Genomic DNA, 23,812 nt, shown 5'->3' on the forward strand with positions numbered 1-23,812 from the left:
CCTGGCTCGCAAGAATTTTGTCTGGTGACATGTATTGACACCTGTTGGGTGTAGATTGGCAAGACGGAACTAATTTGGAAAAGTTTTGTTTCTGCCATACCCGGCTGGCGCGTGTAGATTTCTTTGCCTGCAGATGTTTGACCACTGGTTGAGCTGGGAACAAGCGAGGCTCCCAAGCCGGACAGACACTTTCTGTTGGTCATTTTCAATCAGTCTTTGTGATTTAGGTCAGTTGGCCTTGCTAACATTTGACCTGCTGGGTCTAATTATGAAGGTAAATGTGTATTCATATTCCTCAGGATTAATATTTGGTAGCCACATTCTTGCTATGTTTAAAAATGTGGGCATCTTTAAAGAACGCTTCTGTACTTTTAAATGAATGCTTTGAAAATGAATGCGACCTTTTAATTCTGGGTCATAATTTTATTAGTTTTGCTGTGTGCTCATGGCCGCGGGATGGGGGAGAAAAACCCTTTAAGTCTGGTGATCCCAGCCCCTCATTCCTGCAAACACAAAACTTGTATGTTTTTAATCACCGTTTGGTTATTAAAGTTAAAGCAGACTAATTTTATGCTCCTAATGTTCTCATTTAGCTTCTCGATCCCCACCTTGATATAAAAAAGGCTGATTGTTCTTGCTATTGCGTAAAAATATTCGCAGCTGAATTTTCCATGTAAGTCAGATCAGACAGCATCTACCGCAAACCACAGAGGCTGTGGGAGGTACTAGCAATGGAGTGATCCGCAAGATGCCTACCTAACCCCTTGGGGCTCATAAAACAATGTGTAAAATTAAGAGGAGTTAAAACTAGACCAACCAGAAGTTTGAGTTGTTTTCACTATAAATCATTAACAGACTTAAGTGATTAAACTTGTTATATCACTTATAAATCTGACATTTTAAATATGCTCTTTAGTTTCTGAGGGCTTGTTCAGTCATTTGCAAAACCAATTTCCAACTTTATAGATATAGATACTAGAAATATAAACATAAATTTCAAGTCATGCATTTTAGAATTTAAACTGGGAGAAGAGTTTTGAGGAAACATTTTTTTCAGGAATATATATATGTATGTATTCTATTGGTGGGATTTTTTTTTAAGGTGTGTGTTCCAAGGCCCCACAGGAACCAAAATGAATAGGTTTCTAAGTGTTATTATGTCTAAAGTAGAATAGAGTATTTTAAATTATTCAGGGTATATATCATTTACTTAATCCCAAATTGTTTGTTTTCTTCGTATTTATATTAATATAAGATAACCACTTTTGATTTTATTTTTTTTTTTAGTTAGGGGTGGGGAGTTGTTACCTGTTACAATTCATATGGCTCTCTTGACTTGCTAATGTTATATGGAAACCAACATTTTTCCACTTGGAAAATATCTGGACTGTAATCTTCAGGACTGTTTTCTTTCTCGCACTTTAGTAAGAAAACATAACTTCCAAATAGTTTGACTTTCATGCTACTTTCTAATGGTTGTCCAAAATAGGCCATCTGATGAAAAAATTGTTTTCCCTTTTCATGACCATACATATGATAAGTATTTCTGCGTCATTTTATGCATCTTCAAGAGGTTAGAAATTAGAATCTTTGGTGTTTATAGATAAATCTGGGATGTAGAGAAGCAAGCATTCCAGAATGGATTAGGAGTTGGGTTGGGAAACCTTCCACATTTTGTCTTGCATTAGATGTGCTACTGTGAATTGGGTTAGCTTAGCCCACTGATGCTTTTCTCTGGCACTGCCAACTGGGTGTGTTTGAACGATTAAGAAGAAGCTGTGAAAATAAGAAACAAGGAGAAACATTCTACCTTAAATCTACAGTTTATCCAGTTGGTTCCCTTTCAGTTAATTGGTGTTGCTGAGGTGCTCAGATCATCCAGACACTGAGACACGAAGGATCTGTGGAGGATGTGAGGAGATGAGCACATCCCAAGGTTTGCTTCTTTCTCCTTATATGCTTCTGGAGCTTTCCATATCAATATCTCCCTCAATGCTATCAACACAGTTGAAGGTTAGGGCTTGAAACAGGACTTAGTGAGGCAGAGTCATTTTTCTTCACCAAGTTTCTGTGTTATTTCTTTAAGCACATCTCTTCATCTTTTCTCTTTTTTTTTCTGTTAATGAAATCTCTGTTTCCTAATATGTAAAAATTAAGGGTTTGGCTGAGTTGGTTTCCAGTTACCTTTCAATAATGGCATCTTCTGTTTCTAAGGTTATGACAGACAGTGTGAGCTTTTTGCAGTGTGGAGAATGTGAAAGACCATTTCACAAGATTCAGAGATTACCAGCATTTGTAATAAATACTGCGTCTGAAAAGCCGAGGACAAGCAGGTGACTGAAGTGGACATTCTGATAAATTAGTTAGGTCAGCAGATGTGCAAACCTATAGTAACATCATTGCCTGAGGCAGAGACATTCTTATTACTCACATTGGAGGGCGACATATTTATTGTAATCTCCTTGACAGTTACAATAGTTGATGTAATTACTGCTATAAACTGCCTCTAAGTATTCTTGGGAGCTTAAATTCCACATATCCTTCAAATTATTTTTATGCTTATTAGTTGTGTTTTTAGGTAAGTTACAAGAAGAAAACACCCACTGGTTTGCTTCATCTAAATAGCAATTCAAAATAAGTTGGTTGACAACAACAACAAAAAAATCAGTTTGTTTTTTTTTTACACTTGGACTTAAATTGTTTCCAGTTAAGCAGAAAAAAGAAAGTCACTTTCCAAATATGCTTAGGTTGTAGGAATATTTGCATTGCTCTATTTTTTTCATAGTGTTCTCAGATTTCACTTTGATGAGTCTTTGGAGGATTGCAAGGCTCTCTTATCAGCCTTCCATAGTGACTACTACTTCTTTGGGATAGCAATGGTGATATAATCAAAATGAGATCAGTTAAAAACAATTTTAAGTGGTTTATTTTCTCCAAAAATGTTCCTTTTCTTAAAAATGTGTCTGGTGGCACTTCTTTCTAGTTAAGCTCCATTTGTGGAAAATGAAAACCTTCCCTTTTGTTCCAGGTGAAGGAGAAAGGGAAGTTGTATTTAGCAAGTACCTTCTGTGTGGTAGGCTCTGTGCTCTTGGTGGCTGTTATCCTCTCTTACCTCATCTAATTTGAACTTCAGCTTTTGGAGATGATGATTATTAACATCATCATTATTATTACCTATTGCTAACACTGCAATTCAAAGACTTCTAGGGAGATGATCAAAGTCCAACTGAAGATAGGAAGACTAAGTAATGTTGTAGAGTTCTTTACTAAGACTGTATTTAAATCCACTGAGCAAATCTGGATGGATGGGGGCTTGGAGTATAGGATGTGAATCACTCTTTTGTTTATTCTTATTTCCTTTTTAAAACTATTTAAATTCTTGAGAAATACAATTGCAGATCATTACATGTTCAAAGAAAAATGGGATTTATTTTTAAACAAGCAGTTTTACATGACATTCCTTTACTTCAGGAATTCATTTACTTCAGGAATGGGGTACCTTTACAAATATTTTCATTTAGGGTGAAAGTACACATCCCAGTTAGTCTGGTCTGTTTAAGTAGCAGTATCTGTCTTGCCTACTAGCAGGAGAAGACACATAGCAACAAAGCCACCTTTATTCTTATTTTTCTCGTGGGGTAAATGTTCCATTCAGCCTGATTTCACTTGTTTTGGGGGTAAAATCTCTCTTTAGCTCTGGAGGCTTAAAGAAGTAGACACTTGCATTTGTGCTGAATTAAACATGTTGGTTTAATTTTAAAGGGATTAAAGGCTACGTGATTTCCTGTGGCTTCATTACTAGTCATTTTAGCCTTCCTAAATTGACCACAAGCAGAGGATTTTAATCATCGAATGAATTAGGCAGAGCTGCGTGCGAGCTCTGAAATATTTGTGGGAGATGGAGAGTGTGGATGGTGGATTTTCATGCTATTTCATGTTGTCTAATTATAACCAGCTCAACTTTTGTTCACTGAACACAAAGGGAAAATGGAATAATGATACTTGCTAAATCTTATACAACGTTAAAAAATATAATTTAGGCAACAAAATGATTTGTTACTTAAACTTTGTAATTTTCCTTCTCTTTAAAGTTAAATGAAAAAAAAATCTCATGGATTAGCAAAATTGGGTTATTTTAATTTTGGCTACACTAAGCCTTACTATTTAGATTGTTGTATAAGAATTCAACACAGCAAAATCCATTCCTGATGTGACAGATGTATTAATACATAAAAATTCATTCTTGTTGTGAACAACTATTTTTCTGAGTTTCATTAAGTGACAACTAAGCACACTGTTGAGGACTAGAAAATATTTGTAGTGTTGTAATAAATTTTTCCCTTCTTTTGACAATTAAAAAATGGAGAAATTTTTCTCACACTGGATGATGACAAAAGCATGTGTGATAACCAAATGTTTCTGGTTTTAGCAAGCAAATATCAATGGTTCATTAAAACGGTTGTTGATATTGCTATCTAATGCAGATTATATTTTTAAATTGTTTTTTTCTACAGTTTTCAATACTACTTAAATATGCATGCCACAGTCAGTATAATTTTAATTTTTTGGAATAAAAATACTTAGTCTTTATGATTATTTTGTAATAAAATAAGTCACATTGACCAACAATATGGATTTGCTCAAGTCTTAAATTCTACTTTTCACAGGTTTAAAGTGGCTTTCTATTTTTATACCTGTGCATTTGTTATACAAGAAAGGGGGGGGTGTGTGTGTGTGTGTGGTGTTTATTCAGTTTGTTACCATTCTACCATTTTCTACCATTGAATATTAAACATTTCTTAGGCAGTTATATATTGGAGTTTGCAGATTTTGATTTGTATAATTAACATTTCAAGACCTGAGTTATAAATCCCATCTATCTATACTTTGGGGAGCTTTATTTTTCAGGACTAAGGATATATAATGATTCTGTTAAATTACTCACAATATAAATTCCTCTCTGAAATTAGTCTGCCTTAAACAGAGACTGTAAATAGTAAAATTTTATTGATATTTAAATGAATTAGAAACGATATTTGTTAAGTATCAACATAGCACTGTGATAAGTGTTTGATTATTTTATAACATTTGGCCTTTATTCTAAAATCTAACCATTATTCTAGAATTATTCATTACATTTTTATTGGTGCAACTTTTAAATTTTAGCTGATTGAGAAGTTGTAAATACATAAATTTGGTTCCGCCAAAGGGAATATGTTAGCATTTTTGCCCAAGGAATTAAAAATATAATTGTGTATATATTTGGAAAAAAACAGTAGCAGGTTTGTTGTTGTTGTTGTTGCAGAAAATATTGGCATCAGTAGGTGGAACAGAGATGCAAAAAGCACATGTACTCACAGTTTTATTCTTTTACTGGCACTTGAAAAACTAATGATTTAATGAAAAATAAGGATTAAAATCATTTTTCCTAAAACTTATTACGGTGACTACAAAATGCTTCAAATATATGTTTAGGGAAAAAGCAGGACAAAAATAACAAGTTTGAGTTGGTCTGTGTTTATTTAACTAATACACTACAGTGTTTCTTTTCTTTGTTAAAAGACTGTAAAGGAAGAAATGAAACAGGAAGTTGGGGAGCCTATATAAGAATAAAAAATACAGCTTTAGATTAAGTAAGTTAATCAGAATTTTAATTCTCATAAGATCTGAGAAGATAAAGATAAAGCGATGTAAAAAAAGCAATCCTTAAAAATAAAATTTATTGGCCAGGTGCAGTGGCTCATGCCTATAATCCCAGCACTTTGGGAGGTCTAGGTGGGCGGATCTCATGAGGTCAGGAGTTAGAGACCAGCCTGACCAACATGGCGAAACCCTGTCTCTACTAACAATACAAAATTAGCCAGGCATGGTGGAGCATGCCTGTAATCCCAGCTAGTCAGGAGGCTGAGGCAGGAGAATCACTTGAAATCAGGAGGTGGAGGTTGCAGTAAGTCCAGATCACGCCATTACACTCCAGCCTGTGCAAAATAAATAAATAGATAGATAAATAAATTAATAAATATAATATCTCGATAAATAAAAACAAAATTTATTGATTCTTTAGTGCTTAATTAATAGCTCTTATGATACTTACCAGTATGACATTCTAAGACCTATGGTGATGGAAACAGCAGGGATGTGAGTGGTACTTTTTATTATTTTCAGGTTACTGAATTGTTTTATTTTGTCATTGTCCGATTTAATTTAGACAATGCCTGATTCATTTCCTGAGCTGTATTTACGAGCCCATGCCATTTGCGTGACTAATGTAAACAGTGGGATCAGTTCTTTCAAATAGAGGGACTGTTGGAAAGCTAGGAGGTTCCCTGCATTTAGCAATGTGGAAATAGGGAGGTGATAACTTGGTCTAAGGCTCGGTAGATAACATTACAGCTGATTACAAAAGAAGTCATGACGAGATAGTATCAGTGATTCATAGGAAGAGGAGGCCACTCATATTCAGTGTGAATGTACTTTCTTTTAAGAATGTAAGAATATCAGTTTCTAGGTGAGGTGCCGGTGTTGTGTATGGTTGAGTTCAGGATTTAAACTGCATGGGATTCAGTCTTGGCTCTGCTGCTTACCAGACCCATGATCGTGAGCAATTTCTCTTTCGAAGCCTGGTTCCCTGCCTGGCGGATGGAGGTCACAACAGTACCTGCTCCATCAGGTTGCTGTGAGGCCACAGGCTAAGCTCTTGGCATAGGCCTGGCACACGGTGAGCAGTCAGCACGTTTGCCAGCTAGTATTTTTATTACTCTCTTTGATATTCTTCTTTTTATTTTCATTATTAGGATCACTTAGAAAATATTTTCCTTCCTTTCCCTTTCAAAAATACTTTAACACACACAAAGTAGAATATTTCAGGGAATGCCAACATGCTCATCCTCCAGTTTCGACATCTTCAGCTTTCTGCCATTATTCTATCTGTCTCCCTCCATGTGTACATTTTCTTTTTTTTTGTTGTTAGGCTGCTTTAAAGCAAGTTCCAGACATTGTATTATTTCACGTGTAAATAAGGAACTTTTTTCCTTTTTTGGCATAGCACTTTTTTGGCACTGGAGATTGCACTGGATGTAGCTCTGAAAGGGACTATGTTGGAAAGAGTTTGTAATGAGTTTCTGTTAATAATGTGTGCTATTATAAAGGTGGCCCTCTTTTTTGTTTCTTTCATGTTATAATAAAGGAAAATACTTAAGACAATAGTTGTAAAGACATAAAGGAGATGGAATTAGCTTTTAAATAAATCCAAGTATGTTAAATCTTAAAGAGAAGGAAGTTTGAAATCACTTTAAAAAATTGAGATGGAGTCTTGCTGTGTCACCTGGGCTGGAGTGAAGTGGTGCAGTTATAGCTCACTGCAGCCTTGAACTCCTGAGCTCTAGCGATCCTCCTTCCTCAGCCTCCTAAGTAGTTGGGACTAGAAATGTGTGCCACCACACCCAGCTAATTATTTATTTTTTTTGTGGAGATGGGGTCTCCCTATATCGCCCAGGCTTGTCTCGAACTCCTGGCCTCAAGCAATTCTCCTACCTTGGCCTCCCAAAGTGCTGAGATTACCAGCGTGAGCCACTCTCCGTGGCCAAAATAAATTGCATAACCATGATCATGGTGTAAAGTATTTTCATGATTTGACCCCACTCTAAGGGACAATTAAATCATTGGTGATCCTCTTCCTGAGAGATCTTCTTTCCATTTACCCAGCTCCTCCAGCTGTGCAGCACTCTTTCTTTTTTTTCTTTTTTGAGATGGAGTCTCGCTCTGTCACCCAGGCTGGAGTGCAGTGGCGCCATCTCAGCTCACGGCAACCTCCACTTCCCAGATTCAAGTGATTCTCCTGTCTCAGCCTCCTGAGTAACTGGGATTACAGGTGAGCACCACCACACCTGGCTGATTTTTGTATTTTTCTGAAGTAGAGATGGGATTTCACCATGTTGGTCAGGCTGGTCTCGAACTCCTGACCTCGTGGTCTGCCCGCCTTGGCCTCCCAAAGTGCTGGGATTACAGATGTGAGCCACTGCGCCCAGCCAGTGCTCTTATTTAGAATCAAGGACAAGAGTTTCCTACACAGAAGTCAATAATGCTGCTGCTGCTGCTGCTCCTTTTTTTTTTTTTTTTTTTTGAGATGGAGTTTCGCTCTTGTTGCCCAGGCTGGAGTGCAATGGCACAATCTCGGCTCACTGCAACCTCCACCTCCTGGGTTCAAGAGGTTCTCCTGCCTCAGCCTCCTTAGTAGCTGGGATTGCAGGCATGCACCACCACACCGGCTAATTTTGTATTTTTAGTGGAGACGGGGTTTCTTCATGTTGGTCAGTCTGGTCTTGAACTCCCGACCTCATATGATCCACCCACCTTGGCCTCCCAAAGTGCTGGGATTACAGGCATGAGCCACCATGCCCTTTGCACAGCTTTTCAACAGTGAGGACATCATCCATAAGCTAATGTTTCATCCAACTTTCACAATCAATTCTGAGACCCAAAAACTGGTCAATATTATTTTAGGGCAGTTCCTAAGGCTTCATTAATCAAGTGTGTAGTTGGCTTTTTCTAGTATTGTTAAACTTTTATCTAGGGTTAGTTGGTTTCTGTCCTATGACTGAATGCTTTAGGCCCTTTCTATTGCAAGGGAGAGGTATGAACTGGAGTTATCTTGAATAATGATCACCTCTGAGTGTAGAGGGGCACAGTGGGAACATTATAAGACAATATGCAGGTGAGTACTGCTCTTTATGGGGACTTAGCTCTTCTTTGGATATTGCTGCTGGCCAGCCTTTCAGTGTGTTTATCCCCGTTTGCCTTCTCACTGAGTCTTTCCTCATAGGTTTTTTTCCCCCTAAATTCAGGTTGCCATGACCCTCATGATACTAACTCAATGTTTGGCCCCTTTTCTCCTGCTTCAGTTTTCACTGCAGCGTCTCTCATATCCACAGTCATGTTCTTGTGAGATAGAATCTGATTGACTCAGTTCAAATTTGGGGGCCAGACAAAATCATCAATCTCTCACCAGCCCATGGCTGAACTGCCAAACAGCAGGGGCTATGGACGAGGGTGTTTCATAGAAAGTTTGATGAGCATGATAGTAATTATTAACACATCTAGTGCATTCATCAAGCTAGTTAAGATTCTTTTACCAAAGTAATGTTCATTCACTATGATAGGCCACATTCTCTTCCTTCAGTAGCAGTTTTACATCCTTACCTTATCAATAAGATCTTATAATAATATACCATTTCTGTCCTCTGGTCCTGTACTGTCACCTGTACCGCCCAGGGTCCATGTTCAAAATTTTTCTTTACTTTTTTAAATTTTAAAAAGTATTTACAATTATTCTTATAACAATAAATCAAAAATAAAAATATTTTTCAAAATGTAGCATACATCAGAAAAGCACACGTGTCATAGGTGTGCAACTTGATGAGTTTTCACAAAGTGAATATTTTTGTAATCAGCACCCAGATCAAAACATTGACATGATTAGCCCTCCAGAGCTAATCTCATGCCTATTCCTCTCCACCACCCCAACCGTGGGTAGCTACCATCCTTAACTTGTGACACCGTAGATTGCTTTTGCCAGTTTTTGAACTTCCTATTCATAGACTCATGAAGTGAGTACTCTTTCGTGTTGGGCTTCTCTTCCTCCGCATCAGATTTGTGACATTCATCCACGTTGTTGGGTGTTATGGTTCATTCCTTTTCATTTCTTTCTTTCTTTTTTGAGACAGGATCTTGCTGGAGTGCAGTGATGTGATCATGGCTCCCTGCACCTCGACACCCCCCAGGCTTAAATGATCCTCCCACCTCAGCCTCCTGAGTAGCTGGGACTACAGGCACATGCCACCACACCTGACATTTTTTTTTTTTTTTTTTTTTTTTTTTTTGAGATAGTTTCTTACTCTGTTGTCCAGGTTGGAGTGCAGTGGCATGATCATGGCTCACTGCAGCTTCGAAGTCCTGGGCTTAAGTGATTCTCCTACCTCAGCCTCCCAAGTAGCTGGGACTACAGGCATGCACCACCATGCCTGGCTAATTTTTTGTATTTTTTGTAGACACAGGGTTTCGCCATATTGCTCAGGCTGGTCTCAATCCCCTGGGCTTAAGCAATCTGCCCCCTCGGCCTCCAAAGTGCTGGGATTACAGGCATGAGCCACCGCACTCTGCCCCAGCTATTTTTTTTTTAAGAGACAATGTCTCCTTATGTTGCCAAAGCTGGCAAACTCTTGGGCTTAAGCGATCCTCCCACCTCGGCCTCCCAAAGTGCTGGGATTACAGGCATGAGCCACTGTGCTTGGCTGCTTTTCATTTCTTTGTAGTATTCCTCTGAATGAGTATACAAAGATTTCTTTATCTATTCTACATTTGGATTGGTTCCAATTTGGAGCTGCTACAAATAATCCTGCTTTGAAAATTCTTATACAAGTCTTTTGGTATACATTTGTGTGCATATTTCTGTTGAGTGTGTATACTCAGGAATGGAGTTGTTTCAAAGGGCATACATATATTCAGCTTCAATAATTTCTGCTAAATAGTTTTCCAAAATAGTTCTATCAATTTATACTTCCACCAGCAATGTTTAAGAATTCCAGTTACTTTCCATCCTTGCCAACCCTTGGTCTTATCAGGATTTTGGTTGTAAGCATTCTAGTAGGTGTGTAGTAACATGTCATTTTGATTTGGATTCTCATTTCTCTGATAAAAATGAGGTTGAGCACCTTTTCAAGTACTTATCGATCATTTGATTGGACTCCTTTTTTTTTTTTTTTTTTTTTTTTTTTTCCTGAGCCAGAGTCTTGCTCTTTCACCCAGGCTGGAGTGCAGTGGTATGATCTCGGCTCATTGCAACCTTTGCTTCCTGGGTTCAAGTAGTTCTCCCACCTCAGACTTCCGAGTAGCTGGGATTATAGGTGTGCACCACCACACCCAGCTAATTTTTATATTTTTAGTAAAGACAGGGTTTCACCATGTTGGCCAGGCTGGTCTTGAACTACTGACCTCAAGTGATCTGCCCACCTCGGCCTCCCAAAGTGCTGGGATTACAGGCGTGAGCCACTGCACTGACCTGTTCTCTGTTTTGAAGTGCTTGTTCAACCTTTACCCACCTTTTATTGAATTGTCTAATTGATTTGTAGGACTTAGAAATATTAAGTTAAATTATATGACTTACCATTTCTGTACATCAAGAATGGTTAAATATCATAATTTCATATTGTTTATCCTAATATATATGATGAGTCCTTTGTCAGTTATATGTATTGCAAGTATTTTCTCCTACTGTGGTTTGCCTTTCTACTCTCTCAACGGTGTCTTTTAATGAACAGACGTTCTAAACTTTAGTGTAGTATAAGTTATCTCTTTTTCTTTATGGCATTTCTCTGTCCATGAAATGAATGGAAATGAGGACAACATTTGAAGTTGCTTTATGTAGAAACTACAGGAACTGGGGCCCCTCCCCTGCTGCTCTGATAGATCAACTTGTGGTTAAATCAATCAGACGGATCACAGAAGACCCAACCGTAGGTGGAATAGAATGTGCTTACAGTAGGTTGGCGTTGCCACCCCAGGATGTCTTCCTTTTAGAGGACGTCTCCAAGGACGGTTCTGAAAGACAAAAGTCATGACGTTCTTCCCTGCCTCATCCTCCTGGGATCTGAGGTGTTCCCTCCTCGGGTGCTGGGTTGTTGCTCTTCCTGCATCTCCACATATTCTGTGTATCTTATTCCAGTAGCTCTAACTTCATGTTTTCCCGATCTTTCCTTACTCACACCTAGATGTTTCGTCTGGAAGGGACAAGGGCACTTTGTAAAACTTATCCAGAATTCAGTTTGAATCCTGGAGGTCCCTTTTAGCGTTGCTGCTACTTGGAGGGTGAGCCAACCAGCCTGGCCTGGGGGTGCTATGAGGGAAAAAAATGCATCCTGGACAGCAGTGGTCAAGACAGTATCCTTAATTTTCAAAACAGGTCTCTATGATACTCCATAATCACCTCCCTCCCATTTTGTTCTGACCATTATCCAGGAAGTGGCCAAGAAGTGATGATCCCTTTTTCAGGATAGTACATTCAGTGATCAAAGTACCTTACTAAAGTGTATGGACCAGGAGTAGATGAGGGAGAGAGGGAGCTAGACAGTCAGTCCATTGTTGAGTATATAGATTCATTCAAGAGCTACAATGGTGTGGCTGGAAACAGCTGACCAGTAGTAACTCAAAAAGGTATCAACAGTGGTAAGGCAGCACTGATAGCCCTGAGAGGGGTTTGAAGGCCTGATGTAGCCAATCTGCCAGGAGCAGGAGCGACTAATGCTCCTTGCAATATGACTTTCTCATTGCAAGACTAATGGGTCAGCTTTTGGCAGGAGTCACAAGTCTGTCATTCATTGGTAGCCTCTGCATCAGAAACAGCCAGACTGGATCGGCAGTGGGTTCCATCAGAGAACCAGTCCTTATTTGGGAGTATCTGTGCAATTGTTCCAGACAGTTCGATCGGCAGCCATGATTTGTTTCCAGGTTCACATCGACAAAGAAGGGTATCTTTAATCTGCCAGTCTGTAGTTTCCCAAGTGGTAGCACAAACAGCTATGCTGTTGGCAACAACCAGAAAGTCAGTTCTACCCCCTGAATGAAGCAAGAATATCTGTCTACAAGAACATCTATCTGCTTTTGCTTCTACATAGCTGACACTGAAGCTGAGTAGCTACAGCACCCTAGTGAACACTACTGGGTTTTAGCTTAGCCAAACCATCGGTGAACTAGGCCCAGGCATTTAGGAAATCTGTGCCAGGGCCTCATTGAGCCAGTGTCTTTGGTTCAGGTATTGGAGTTGGGGATGAATTTTCCCTCAGAGAGACACTAGCTACTTTTTCAGAAATGTAAAACTCAGATACGGGCGAGGCCGCCAGACCAGCTCCATTCTTCAGTATGCCATTTTCATTTGACAAGCAAGGAGGTGCCCCTTCCCACCTTGTTAGTTCTTGATCTGACCTGATCTGTCTTCAGATGGGAATTTCAGGCAGGAGAGTCACAAGGTCTCTACGAATCGGTTTTGACAAAGACTCTGTGGCAGCAAACTCATAGTTGCCTGTATACCTTGTCATTTTGATGAATGCTGGACATTGGGTGTGAAAAATTGTAGAGGTAATTTGAGGCCCTGTTAATTTTTTCAGAGAGGATTTACTTTTGCTTTCTTGCAGGCATTAGTGTGGGGGTACATTCTATTCATCCATTTTAGGATTCAGCTGGTCAGCTAGGTTTCGGGTTTTCTGAGAGCTTGTCTATTTCTAGTTTGCCCTAATTTCTAAAGTGTAGCCTTCCCAGAGTCCTCTCTGGAGTTCTGGGGTATTTACACAATGCTTCCTCTTTCGGCTCCTCAGTCCCATGAGATTGTCAGGAACTCAATGCCGGCCTCCCACCTTTTAGCTGCTGCTTTCTGCTTGGTTTCTTAGCCTCCTCGCTCTGCACGCTGATAAAGTGGCAAAAGCCTCCGGGGAAAAGCTTCCCCAACTGTCAGACTCACTGCCAGTGAACCTGCCTCCTCTCAGGCATCCTTGCTCCTCGTGTCTTGGCTGTCTTGTTTGCTTAATGATGCTTTCATATAGATTTTTGTTTTTCTTTTTGGCATTGTGTCCAGCTTTGAAAATTGTTCTTAGTGTGTGTGTGGTTGAGGGGTGGGTCTGCAACAAGCTACTTGGCCTTTACTACTTAGCCAGGAGTTTTAATCTTAAATCTAAAAGTGGATGAAACTCTTTTTAAAACAGTGAAAAAGTTAATCCCCTTATTTTCTGGAAATTTACCTGTTAATTACTTCTAGCTCAATAATGATAAGCTAGTAATTAGTCAAATTACAACTAATCCTTATTTTATCAGTTTAATTCTGAATATTGTACATTTGAACAAAATAAAAGAAAAATATCATTTTGTAGTCATAAGACTTTTTACAGCTATTTATCCTTATTTACTAATGAGTGGTGAGGTGTGTATTTTGAGGGTACCAAGCTGTGAGTCCCATTTATTCCTCACACAGTGGGTTTAGTTTAAAATTGGCTTTTAGATATTTTCTCAAACCTGATGTCTGTCTGTTGATCTATTGTATATTTTAGTTGATGAACATTTAATTTAAAGCAATCATCTTTTTTTGTTTTTTGTTTTGTTTTGTTTTTTGAGATGGAGTTTCGCTCTCGTTGCCCAGGCTCGAGTTGCAATGGCATGATCTCAGCTCACCACAGCCTCCGCCTCCCAGGTTCAAGCGATTCTCCTGCCTCAGCCTCCTGAGTAGCTGGGATTACAGGCATGTACCACCACACCTGGCTAATTTTGTATTTTTAGTAGAGAAGGGGTTTCTCCATGTTGGTCAGACTGGTCTCAAACTCCCGACCTCAGGTGATCCACCCGCCTCGGCCTCCCAAAGTGCTGGGATTACAGGTGTGAGCCACTGTGCCCGGCTAAAGCAATCATCTTTCTGTAGGCCTGTAGTATACTAACTTGTTAATTTTTTGTGAACATGTTTTGTGTTATACGATTGTAAGATACACTCTTTGTTTAATGCTAATTTGGGGTTAACATGGAGGTGTGCACTTTCCACATATTATCTCATTTAATCCTCACAACCACCTCGAGATATCAGTATCTTGTTTTGCAGGAGGCTCAGAATGGTTTAGTAATTCGCCCAGGGCAAACCTTTATGAAATGACAAACCTGGTTAATAGAACCAAAATTAATAACAGCATTTGGTGAGCATGGCCCTTAGCTAGGAGCTGGAAGTATATAACTAGGAAAGAAATGTTTTTGTCTTCAGTCTCATACTCCTCCATCGGGACTGGTATACATAACCTCTATAATCTCTATGTGCTGGGCTCTGTGCTGAGGGCCTGAGAACTTAGACATGATAGAAAGTGGGGTGTTGGGGAACAGGCAGTCTGTCTGTCTCTGAAGAACCACTGTCTTCCTCCTGAGCCTCTTGACTTGCAGCTCAGGCTTCCTTCTTGGTGTCTACCCAGCTCCACAAGGTGCCTGGCACTGAGGATGTAGAAAACACAGCTCTTTGCCATTTCAGACCTTGCCTATGGTATAGCTCTTGACTCCATGAGGACATTTCTTACATTTTAATGCGGGTCCACATCCTCTGTGCCTTGATTTATGCTGCCACTTTCTGGCTGCTCGCTCTAAGTTTCAGTCTCCCCGGCCCACAGCAGTGAATACCATGTTGCAATACACGTTGGCAAACTGCAACCTGTGCCATTCACTGTGTGTGTAATTAAATGAGAAGGGGTCCTCAGATGTACACAGTCCTTCTGTTTTGGTCCATAGTGTCCTCTTGTATTTGTTTTGTTGTCAAGGTTCACCTGTTTGGAATTGTGACATCAAATGGTTGAATAGTAGCATCCTGTGATTGTAGAACCCCAACTGTCATTTCCTCCCATGAACATGAGCGTATAAATTTATTTTCAGCATGGTGGTTTGAGCAGAGTCCATCCTCCTTCCTGTTTACCTGGCCTGTCCTTTGTTACAGCATGGAAGGAGCCATGGCATTCCACTTGGATGAATGGTACCAAATGTCCAGTATTTTGAGGCCAAATTCCCAAGTTCAAGTTCTAGATCCATCTTTGACAAACTCTGGATCCTCAAGCTTACTCATGTCTTCATCTGCAAAATAGGCGTGATAATTTCTACCTAATAAAGAAAGTGGGAATATTAAATTAACTGAGATAATCTATGTGACAGGTGTTTGTAAACTATAAAATGCTACCAAAATTTTACTTACGTATATATGTATGTATGTATGTATGTATTGAGATGGAATTTTGCTCTTGTCCCCCAGGCTGGAGTGCGATGGCACAATCTCAGCTCACTGCAACCTCCATCTCCGGGGTTTAAGCGATTCTCCAGCCTCCGGAGTAGCTGGAACCCACCGCCACACCCGGCTAATTTTTGTATTTTTAGTAGAGATGGGGTTTCGCCGTGTTGGCCAGGCTGGTCTCGAACTCCTGACCTCAGGTGATCCGCCTGCCTCAGCCTCCCAAAATGTTGGGATTACAGGCATGAGCCACTGCACCTGGCCCAAAATGTTATTTTAAATTCTTCACAATTACATTTTTTCATTTAAGTGAGGGCAATTTAAAGAGCAAATCGTTTGAAAGTTTGGATGCTACAGATGTGTATTCTGTCCATTTTATGGTCCCTTTTGAGAACGAGATAGCTTATCGGCCTAGTTTGTAAGCATGTTTATGAGTCCAGGGTTTTTAAGGTCTTCAGAGAATATTCAGTGGATGGTAAATTCCTTAAGCAATAGTTGGGAGATTACTTTTACTAACTGCAGGAAACTATTCCCTTAGCGGATAGGTGAGTGAAGGAGTTTCTTTGTCATGTGATTTGTTTCTGGTATGTAAATCCTTTTGACTGTGAAAATTATATTAAATATGTTAAAGTAAGAATAATAGGGTTTTTCAGAGGAAATACATAGCTAAATTGACATTTATGCTTTAAAAATGCAGTTTTTTTAAACAGAGAATGTCTAAAATGTATCCTAAAAGGAAAATAATGCAAGTCCACAGCTTACTCTTTTTTCTTCCTTTTAGTGTAAAGTACCGTGTTAATAGAACATTTTTAAAAAGCAGCTTTTTATTTATAAAAGTAATGTCTATCATGTAAAATTTGAAATCACAAAGAACTATACAAGAAAACTAAAATCTTCTGAAATCCCATTCTTCACAGAAAACTCTGTATTCAATTGTTGGAGAATTTTCTTCAAGGCCTTTTTTCTGTGTCTGTATATAATAAATAGACATTTTAAAGGGGGACGAGGCCAGGCACAGTGGCTCATGCCTGTAATCCCTGCACTTTGGGAGGCTGAGGTGGGTGGATCACCTGAGGTCAGGAGTTCGAGACCAGCCTGGCCAACATAGTGAAACCCTGTTTCTACTGAAAATATAAAAATTAGCTGGGTATGGTGGTGGGCACCTGTAATCCCAGCTACTCAGGAGGCTGAGGTGGGAGAATCACTTGAACCCAAGAGGCAGAGGATGCAGTGAGCCAAGATCGTGCCATTGCACTCCAGCCTGGGTGACAAGAGCGAAACTCCTTCTCAAAAAAAAAAAAAAAAAAAAAGAAACAAAATTGGGATCATATTGTATATAGAATTTGGGATCCTGATACTTTACTGAGTGTTACATTGTGAGCATTTTGCTTGCCAATAAATATTCTTTGAAAACATTATTTTTAAGGACTGTACAGCATTCTATCACACAGATGTACAATAAGCATTCCCCTATTGTTGGATATTTAGCCTGTTTTAATATTGAAAGGCTTTGTTTTGCTATTGTGATTCTGTAGTGAACATCAGGATGGCATTTGTGAATAAATTTGCAGGGCCGGTGGAGCACATGCAAAGAAATGAACAAACAAAAAAGTGGGAAGTGAGAGTCTCCTTTTAGCTACTATGATTAGGGTAGTTCCCAATTTCTCCACCTTACTGGAGAAATATTTTATTTAATAAACACTCTACTTGAATTTCAAGGTAGCTCTGTAACTAATTGAAAAAATCCAACATAAGATGTAAATTTCTGGAATGAAAGTACAATCTGTGAACTAAAATATAGAAACGAAAGACCAAATATAGTAGTCTAATTTCTTGAAATAAAACGAAGTTATAAATGCTTTTTGGTGATATTGGGGTGATATTTATTATAATTAAAGTGCCTAGGATTATTAATGAGCTCCATTTGAAGGCACAAAGTTGGAATGCCTCAAATTACCATGTTTAATTGATTCTAAGAATACCTTCATTTTAATATTTTGCATTTTCTGAAATTAAGTTGTGTTTTCAATCATTGTGTACATATGATTGATGTACTAATTCTTTCCCTAAAATCTTCACTAACTTATATTGCATTTTACAATACCATCTTAGAAACAAAGGAATGTGGCAGCTTCCAGATGAGAGACACTTGGCATTTATTTGTGCTTCAAAGATCTTTGCTGCATGTGTATTTGGAACAGCACACAAGTACTGTATAAGGATGTCTATATTGCATGCTGTACTATGAGCTTTGGCCTTTTATAATAATTAAATTTAAGAGTAGAAAATATTATGCTATGTGAGAAAGAGGAAAATTTGGTGCTTGGCTTTTGAGGTGTATGCTCTGAAAACCTGCTTGGAAAGATGGCAGATGTTAGTACCAGCCAATGTTTACCCTGGTTGATTTTTACCTTTTTTTACGACCACGTAGGACCACAAGATCTTTGCACACTAAAAATCAGGATGCTACTGCTGATTCTTCATACAGCTACAGCATTACGTACTCATTTGGCAGTGGGTTTTCATTTTTTCATATTCTTCCATTTGGCTTAGAGAATGGCATATTTGACAGTTTGGTAATTTTAGCCCATCGTTAAATTTGATTTGTTACCTTTGTGATTTGAAAAAACCAAAACAAAACCATTCAGCACTCCTGGATGAGGAAACTCATTCTTTCCTACTTTACTGTTGGTAAGGGCTGTCTTGCCTTCTCAGACTGACTGTTATCCTTTCCACCTAGAACATTGTGTCCCCGGGGCCCACCAGCCCTTCTCCATTATGGCTTTCCATGTGGCTTTTGGAAATGAGGGCGATTGTGGCCCCAGGCAGTACTCTTGAAAGAATACTGGCTGGGTGCAATGCTTCATGCCTGTAATCCCAGCATTTTGGGAGGCTGAGGCGAGTGAATCACTTGAGGTCAGGAGTTTGAGGCCAGCCTGGCCAACATGGTGAAACTCCATTGCTACTAAAAGAATACAAAAATTAGCCAGGCAAGGTGGTGCATGCCTATAATCCCAGCTACTTGGGAGGCTGAAGCAGGAGAATAGCTTGAATCTAGGAAGCAAAAGTTGCGGTGAACCGAGATTGCGCCACTGCACACCAGCCTGGGCAACTGAGCCAGACTCCGTCTCAAAAAAAAAAAGAAAAAAGAAAAAAAAGGATACCACTGAACTTCTTAGCCCCCTGTCCCTTATCATTTTAAAACTTATACCCTTTGTGAATTTCAATAAATGAGTGTTCTAACTGTGACGTTTAGATGAAACATTTTATTAGAAAATTATTTGGGGATCTTAGAAGGCAGGGCGCGTCTCTGTAATTTTGAGGAGGGGAAGACAGCCTGTTGGTTTTTCACCTGGTAGCCTTGTTGGCTACAGAAATGGGATTCTTCCAGAGCCCACTTACCACACCCCTGCATGCCGGTTCTCAGACTCCTTAGGGTTCCTGCCAATAACATCATGGTAAAATCCAGGCAAGCAAGCATTTTCTAGATACTTCGTAATGTCTTCTCCACATTTGTCTAAAAGCCACTTAAAGTGTTAGAGCTGTGTATGTATTGATGATGTTACTTTACACCCCATACAGCAATACTACTTGCTTCTAGTCACTGTTAAGAAGTGAAAACCTTCCATTTCAGGTTTTATTAGGACTTTTGTTGTTGTTCTTGTTCATATGATTTGGCTTTTCATTGCCTTCATTGCTGTGATACCACAGCACGGGTTCTAAGTTTTCTAGGACAATCTTGATGGAAAATATTCTGCCTCTACAGTTCCACAAATGCTTTTGGGTATTCAGGTCATGGTGTCATGGTTTTGCTTTAAAAATTGTGGTACCTGTACTTTCTGATAGCTTTAAAAAAGTTTACAAATCCATGATTAGAACCTTAGAGGGTGTTCTCAGCAGTCTGTGTGCTACAACTGAGATGCAAAGAGGCTTTCTTACAACAAGGGTTGCCATTTGTTGTTACTGAGCTCTGAGCACACTGGCGTGGACTTGTGTGAGTATGTGTGTGTGTGTGTATGTTTGTAGCAGTGCTCTAGAGAGTGCTTTCTTTGAGACAGAGTCTCACTGTGTCACCCAGGCCGGAGTGCAGTGGCATGATCTCGGCTCACTGCAACCTCTGCCTCCCAGGTTCAAGTGATTCTCATGCCTCAGCCCCCTCAGTAGCTGGGATTACAGGCGCGCACCATCACACACGGCTACTTTTTGTACTGTTAGTAGAAAAGGGATTTCGCCATGTTGGCCAGGCTGGTTGCAAACTCCTGGCCTCAAGTGATCCACCTGCCTCGTCCTCTAAATTATTCTTTAGTAGGTGTCCCAGACATTTCCTTTCTCATACTAAAAATTGCTTTTTAAAAGCAAAGCATCTAGTTTCAGTGGGAAAATTACAGTGTCATATGTGCCTTTAAAGAAAAATTATGTAAAGGATAAATTATATTATAAATGGAAATACAGTTTTAACAATGAATTAATTCACTAGCCGTGGAGCACTAGAGTAGTATGGCTTATGCCCTAAAATGATAGATCAGGACAGGCATTAGTGGGCCTTTTCTGCCTGTGAAGTTTGGAGGCATATTCTCAACTCTGATGGCTCTTAGGAGCCTTTGTCAGAGCCTGGGGACTTCATTCCTTCATTTACTCACTAAGCAGATTTTGAGCACTTGCTGAGTATTGAGGGCTCTACTCGGGCCTATGAAAGAAGTTTAAGGTCTCATCTCTGCTGTCCTGAAAGCCTGTATCTATGGAGTAGATGAGATGGTATATTTGAAGGCATTCTCTGATGACTTGGAGGCTTTAGTAAAGGCTATACATGTTCTTGGAGGGGGAAGACCTTTCTGGCTTTGTGGTCAGGGAGGGTTGCAGGAACATCTGAAATCACCCTTGATGAAGGAGCCATGTCTAACCTGTAGGAAGAAGGAAGAGCTAGGCTCATTCTGGCTTGAGAGTGTTTGGGTTCAAGCTGGTAATAATGTTTGGGCAAGGCTGGAAAGGAAGATAGGGCTGACTGTGTGGCTGGGGACTGGGAGTGGGATAGGAATTTGGTTCTATATTATTGTTATTATTTTCTTTTTTTTTTTGAGATGAAGTCTCACTCTGCTGTCCAGGCTGGAGTGCAGTGGTGCGATCTCGGCTTGCTGCAAGCTCCGCCTCCCGAGTTTACGCTATTCTCCCGCCTCAGCCTCCCGAGTAGCTGGAACTACAGGCTCCCGCCACCACACCTGGCTATTTTTTGTATTTTTAGTAGAGATGGGGTTTCACCGTGTTAGCTAGGATGGTCTTGATCTCCTGACCTCATGATCCGCCTGCCTGGGCCTCCCAAAGTGCTGGGATTACAGGCATAAGCCACTGCGCCCAGCCAGGAATTTGGTTCTATTATTAATCAAGTTTACTGTGGGGAATTTTTCTTAATATCACATAGGTCTCCACAAAATTTGCAGTAGCTTGGAGCCATGTCTCTCAACGTTAGCCATGAGGAATATTTACTTGTATGCTTTGGTACTAGTTTTTGAAATGGGTTAGGGCAGGATTTCCAGAACTTTTACTTTCCAAATGTCTTTGTTAATCCTCCCTTACTTGATAACCTGTTTTCTAAGCAGTGTCTGCCCTCTGAATTTCGATGGACTAGCATTAGCAATTACAGAGACCAAGCTGGGGGCATCCCCTTTGTCCCTGTTCTCCTCTGCTCCCAGCATCTGCTCAAGTCAGTACCAACATGTTGAGATCTCTGCTGTGGCAACTGCAGGGCACTGAACAGTGGACTCTCCATCTGGGAGTCTCAGTTGCTAGGTGTCGTCCCTGCCAGCCACCTGCTCTAATTGTGATGACTTGGGCTCTCTGCATGGTTGGGGGACTCACTGGGATCTCGTGAAACTGATGACCGCAGCCCTGCCGACCCAAAGACCAGGTGCTCTTCATCCTGAGGATGTCTCTATCTGAGAGCACTTGGATGCAAACCACAACCCTGGGCAGCCCACCCTAGGCAAACAGTGCTATTTAAGCACCTACAGAATATCTTTGATTTTGCCTCTGGGTCTGCAAGGCCTAAAATATTTACTATCCGGCCCTTTACAGAAAACATTTGCCAACCTCTGCTTTACATCTGCACTGTTCATTATGGTAACCACTGGCCACATGTGGCTTTTGAGCGCGTGAAATGTGACTAGTCCAAAATGAGATGTGCTTTGTGTATACTTAAACATGCTGGAATTTGAAGGCTTAGTACCAAAAACCCATAAAGGAGCTCAATAAATTTTTTATTTGATTGCATGTTGAATGAATATTTTGGATATACTGGGTGAAATAAAATGTATTATTAAAGTTAATTTTACTTATTTCTCTTTACTTCTTTTTCATGTGGCCACTAGCAAATTTAAAATTACATACATGGCTTACATTTGTGGTGCGTATTATATTTCTGTTGTCCAGTGCTGATCTATATTGTAGCATCCAAGTTTATTGTCTGCAGAGTTCTTTTTTCATGGAGTCTCTTGAATAAACTGAGCTCGTTTTTCCTTCTTCTTCTTTTTTTTGTTTTAGATGGAGTCTCATGCTGTCGGGCAGGCTGGAGTATAGTGAATCTTGGCTCACTGCAACCTCTGCCTCCCGGGTTCAAGTGATTCTCCTGCCTCAGTCTCCCAAGTAGCTGGGATTACAGGCACCCCACCATGCTAATTTTTGTATTTTTAGTAGAGATGGGGTTTTGCCATGTTGGGTTAGCTGGTCCTGAGCTCCTGGCCTCAAGTGATCCACCCGCCTCAGCCTCCCAAAGTGCTGGGATTACAGGCATGAGCCACTGCACCTGGCCTCGTTTTTCTTGTGGTACAAGTTTAGCAAACATGATTGATCCCCAAGCATGTTTTAGGTTGGGGTTTGTGTTTTTTTGATACCTAAGCTATAATTTAATTGATGTAAACTCTTACCTTTAAATAATGATTATACTTTCCTTTGTGTTTTCTAAATACAGATATGTTTATTATGCTGTTTTATTTTAAATAAGGTATTCCTTTGTTATTCTTCTATCATATGTGTTCTTAAAAATCTATGAGGTATACATTTTCTGTGATGTAAAAATTATGACCTTATCATGTCTAATCTTTGATCCAGCAACTCTACTTCTAGGATTATGTCCTAAGGAAACACTTGGATAAATGTGCAAAGGTGTGTGTATAATAAGTAGGCTCATTGGAGTGTTGTCAATAATGAAAAATTGAATACAACCTCAGTGCCCAACTATAAAGATTGATTACTTAAATTATGGATTATCCACATAATTGTAGTTTCAATGTAAATGATGGCAATGAGTTATTAGAGAGTCTCTATAGAGGATCAGTATTTTATTTTATTTTATTTTATTTATTTTTTTTTTTTGAGACGGAGTCTCGCTCTGTCGCCCAGGCTGGAGTGCAGTGGCGCGATCTCGGCTCACTGCAAGCTCCGCCTCCCGGGTTCACGCCATTCTCCTGCCTCAGCCTCCCGAGTAGCTGGGACTACAGGCGCCCACAACCGCGCCCGGCTAATTTTTTGTATTTTTAGTAGAGACGGGGTTTCACCGTGGTCTCGATCTCCTGACCTTGTGATCCGCCCGCCTCGGCCTCCCAAAGTGCTGGGATTACAGGCGTGAGCCACCGCGCCCGGCCAAGGATCAGTATTTTAAAGATAAGTATATGAATTTATACTTTTAAGAGTTCTGAAAGAGGCCTGTGTAGCGGCTTATGCCTGTTATCCCAGCACTTTGGGAGGCGAAGGTGAGTGGATCACTTGAGTTCTGGAGTTTGAGACCAACTTGGGCAACATAGTGAGACCCCATCACTACAAAAAATACAAAATTATTAGCCAGATGTGGTGACAGGTGCCTGTAGTCCCAGCTACTTGGGAGGCTGAGGTGAGAGGATGACTTGAGCCTGAGAGGCAGAGATTGCAGTGAGCAGAGATCATGCCACTGCACTCTAGCCTGGGCAACAAAGTGAGACCCTGTCTCAAAAACAATAACAAAAACAATAACAACAACAACAGAAGTTCTGAATGAAACAG

General features: G+C 40.0%; 1 protein-coding gene across 9 annotated transcripts in view; it reads left to right on the top strand.

The window, feature by feature from the left end:
• RASGRF2 (Ras protein specific guanine nucleotide releasing factor 2) overlaps positions 1-23,812 on the top strand; it is a 265,274-nt gene that overhangs the window by 974 nt on the left and 240,488 nt on the right. Inside the window, exon 1 of one of the 9 annotated variants that reach the window (XM_065546426.2) lies at positions 1-274. The exons of the other annotated variants lie outside the window; for them this stretch is intronic. Within the exon in view, the coding sequence (XP_065402498.1) occupies positions 134-274 (141 nt within the window). The 5' untranslated portion in view covers positions 1-133. The remainder of the gene's footprint in view (positions 275-23,812) is intronic. 9 annotated transcript variants of the gene reach the window in all.

The sequence above is a fragment of the Macaca fascicularis genome, chromosome 6, assembly GCF_037993035.2.
Source record: "Macaca fascicularis isolate 582-1 chromosome 6, T2T-MFA8v1.1".
In the NCBI taxonomy this organism is placed as follows: domain Eukaryota; kingdom Metazoa; phylum Chordata; class Mammalia; order Primates; family Cercopithecidae; genus Macaca; species Macaca fascicularis.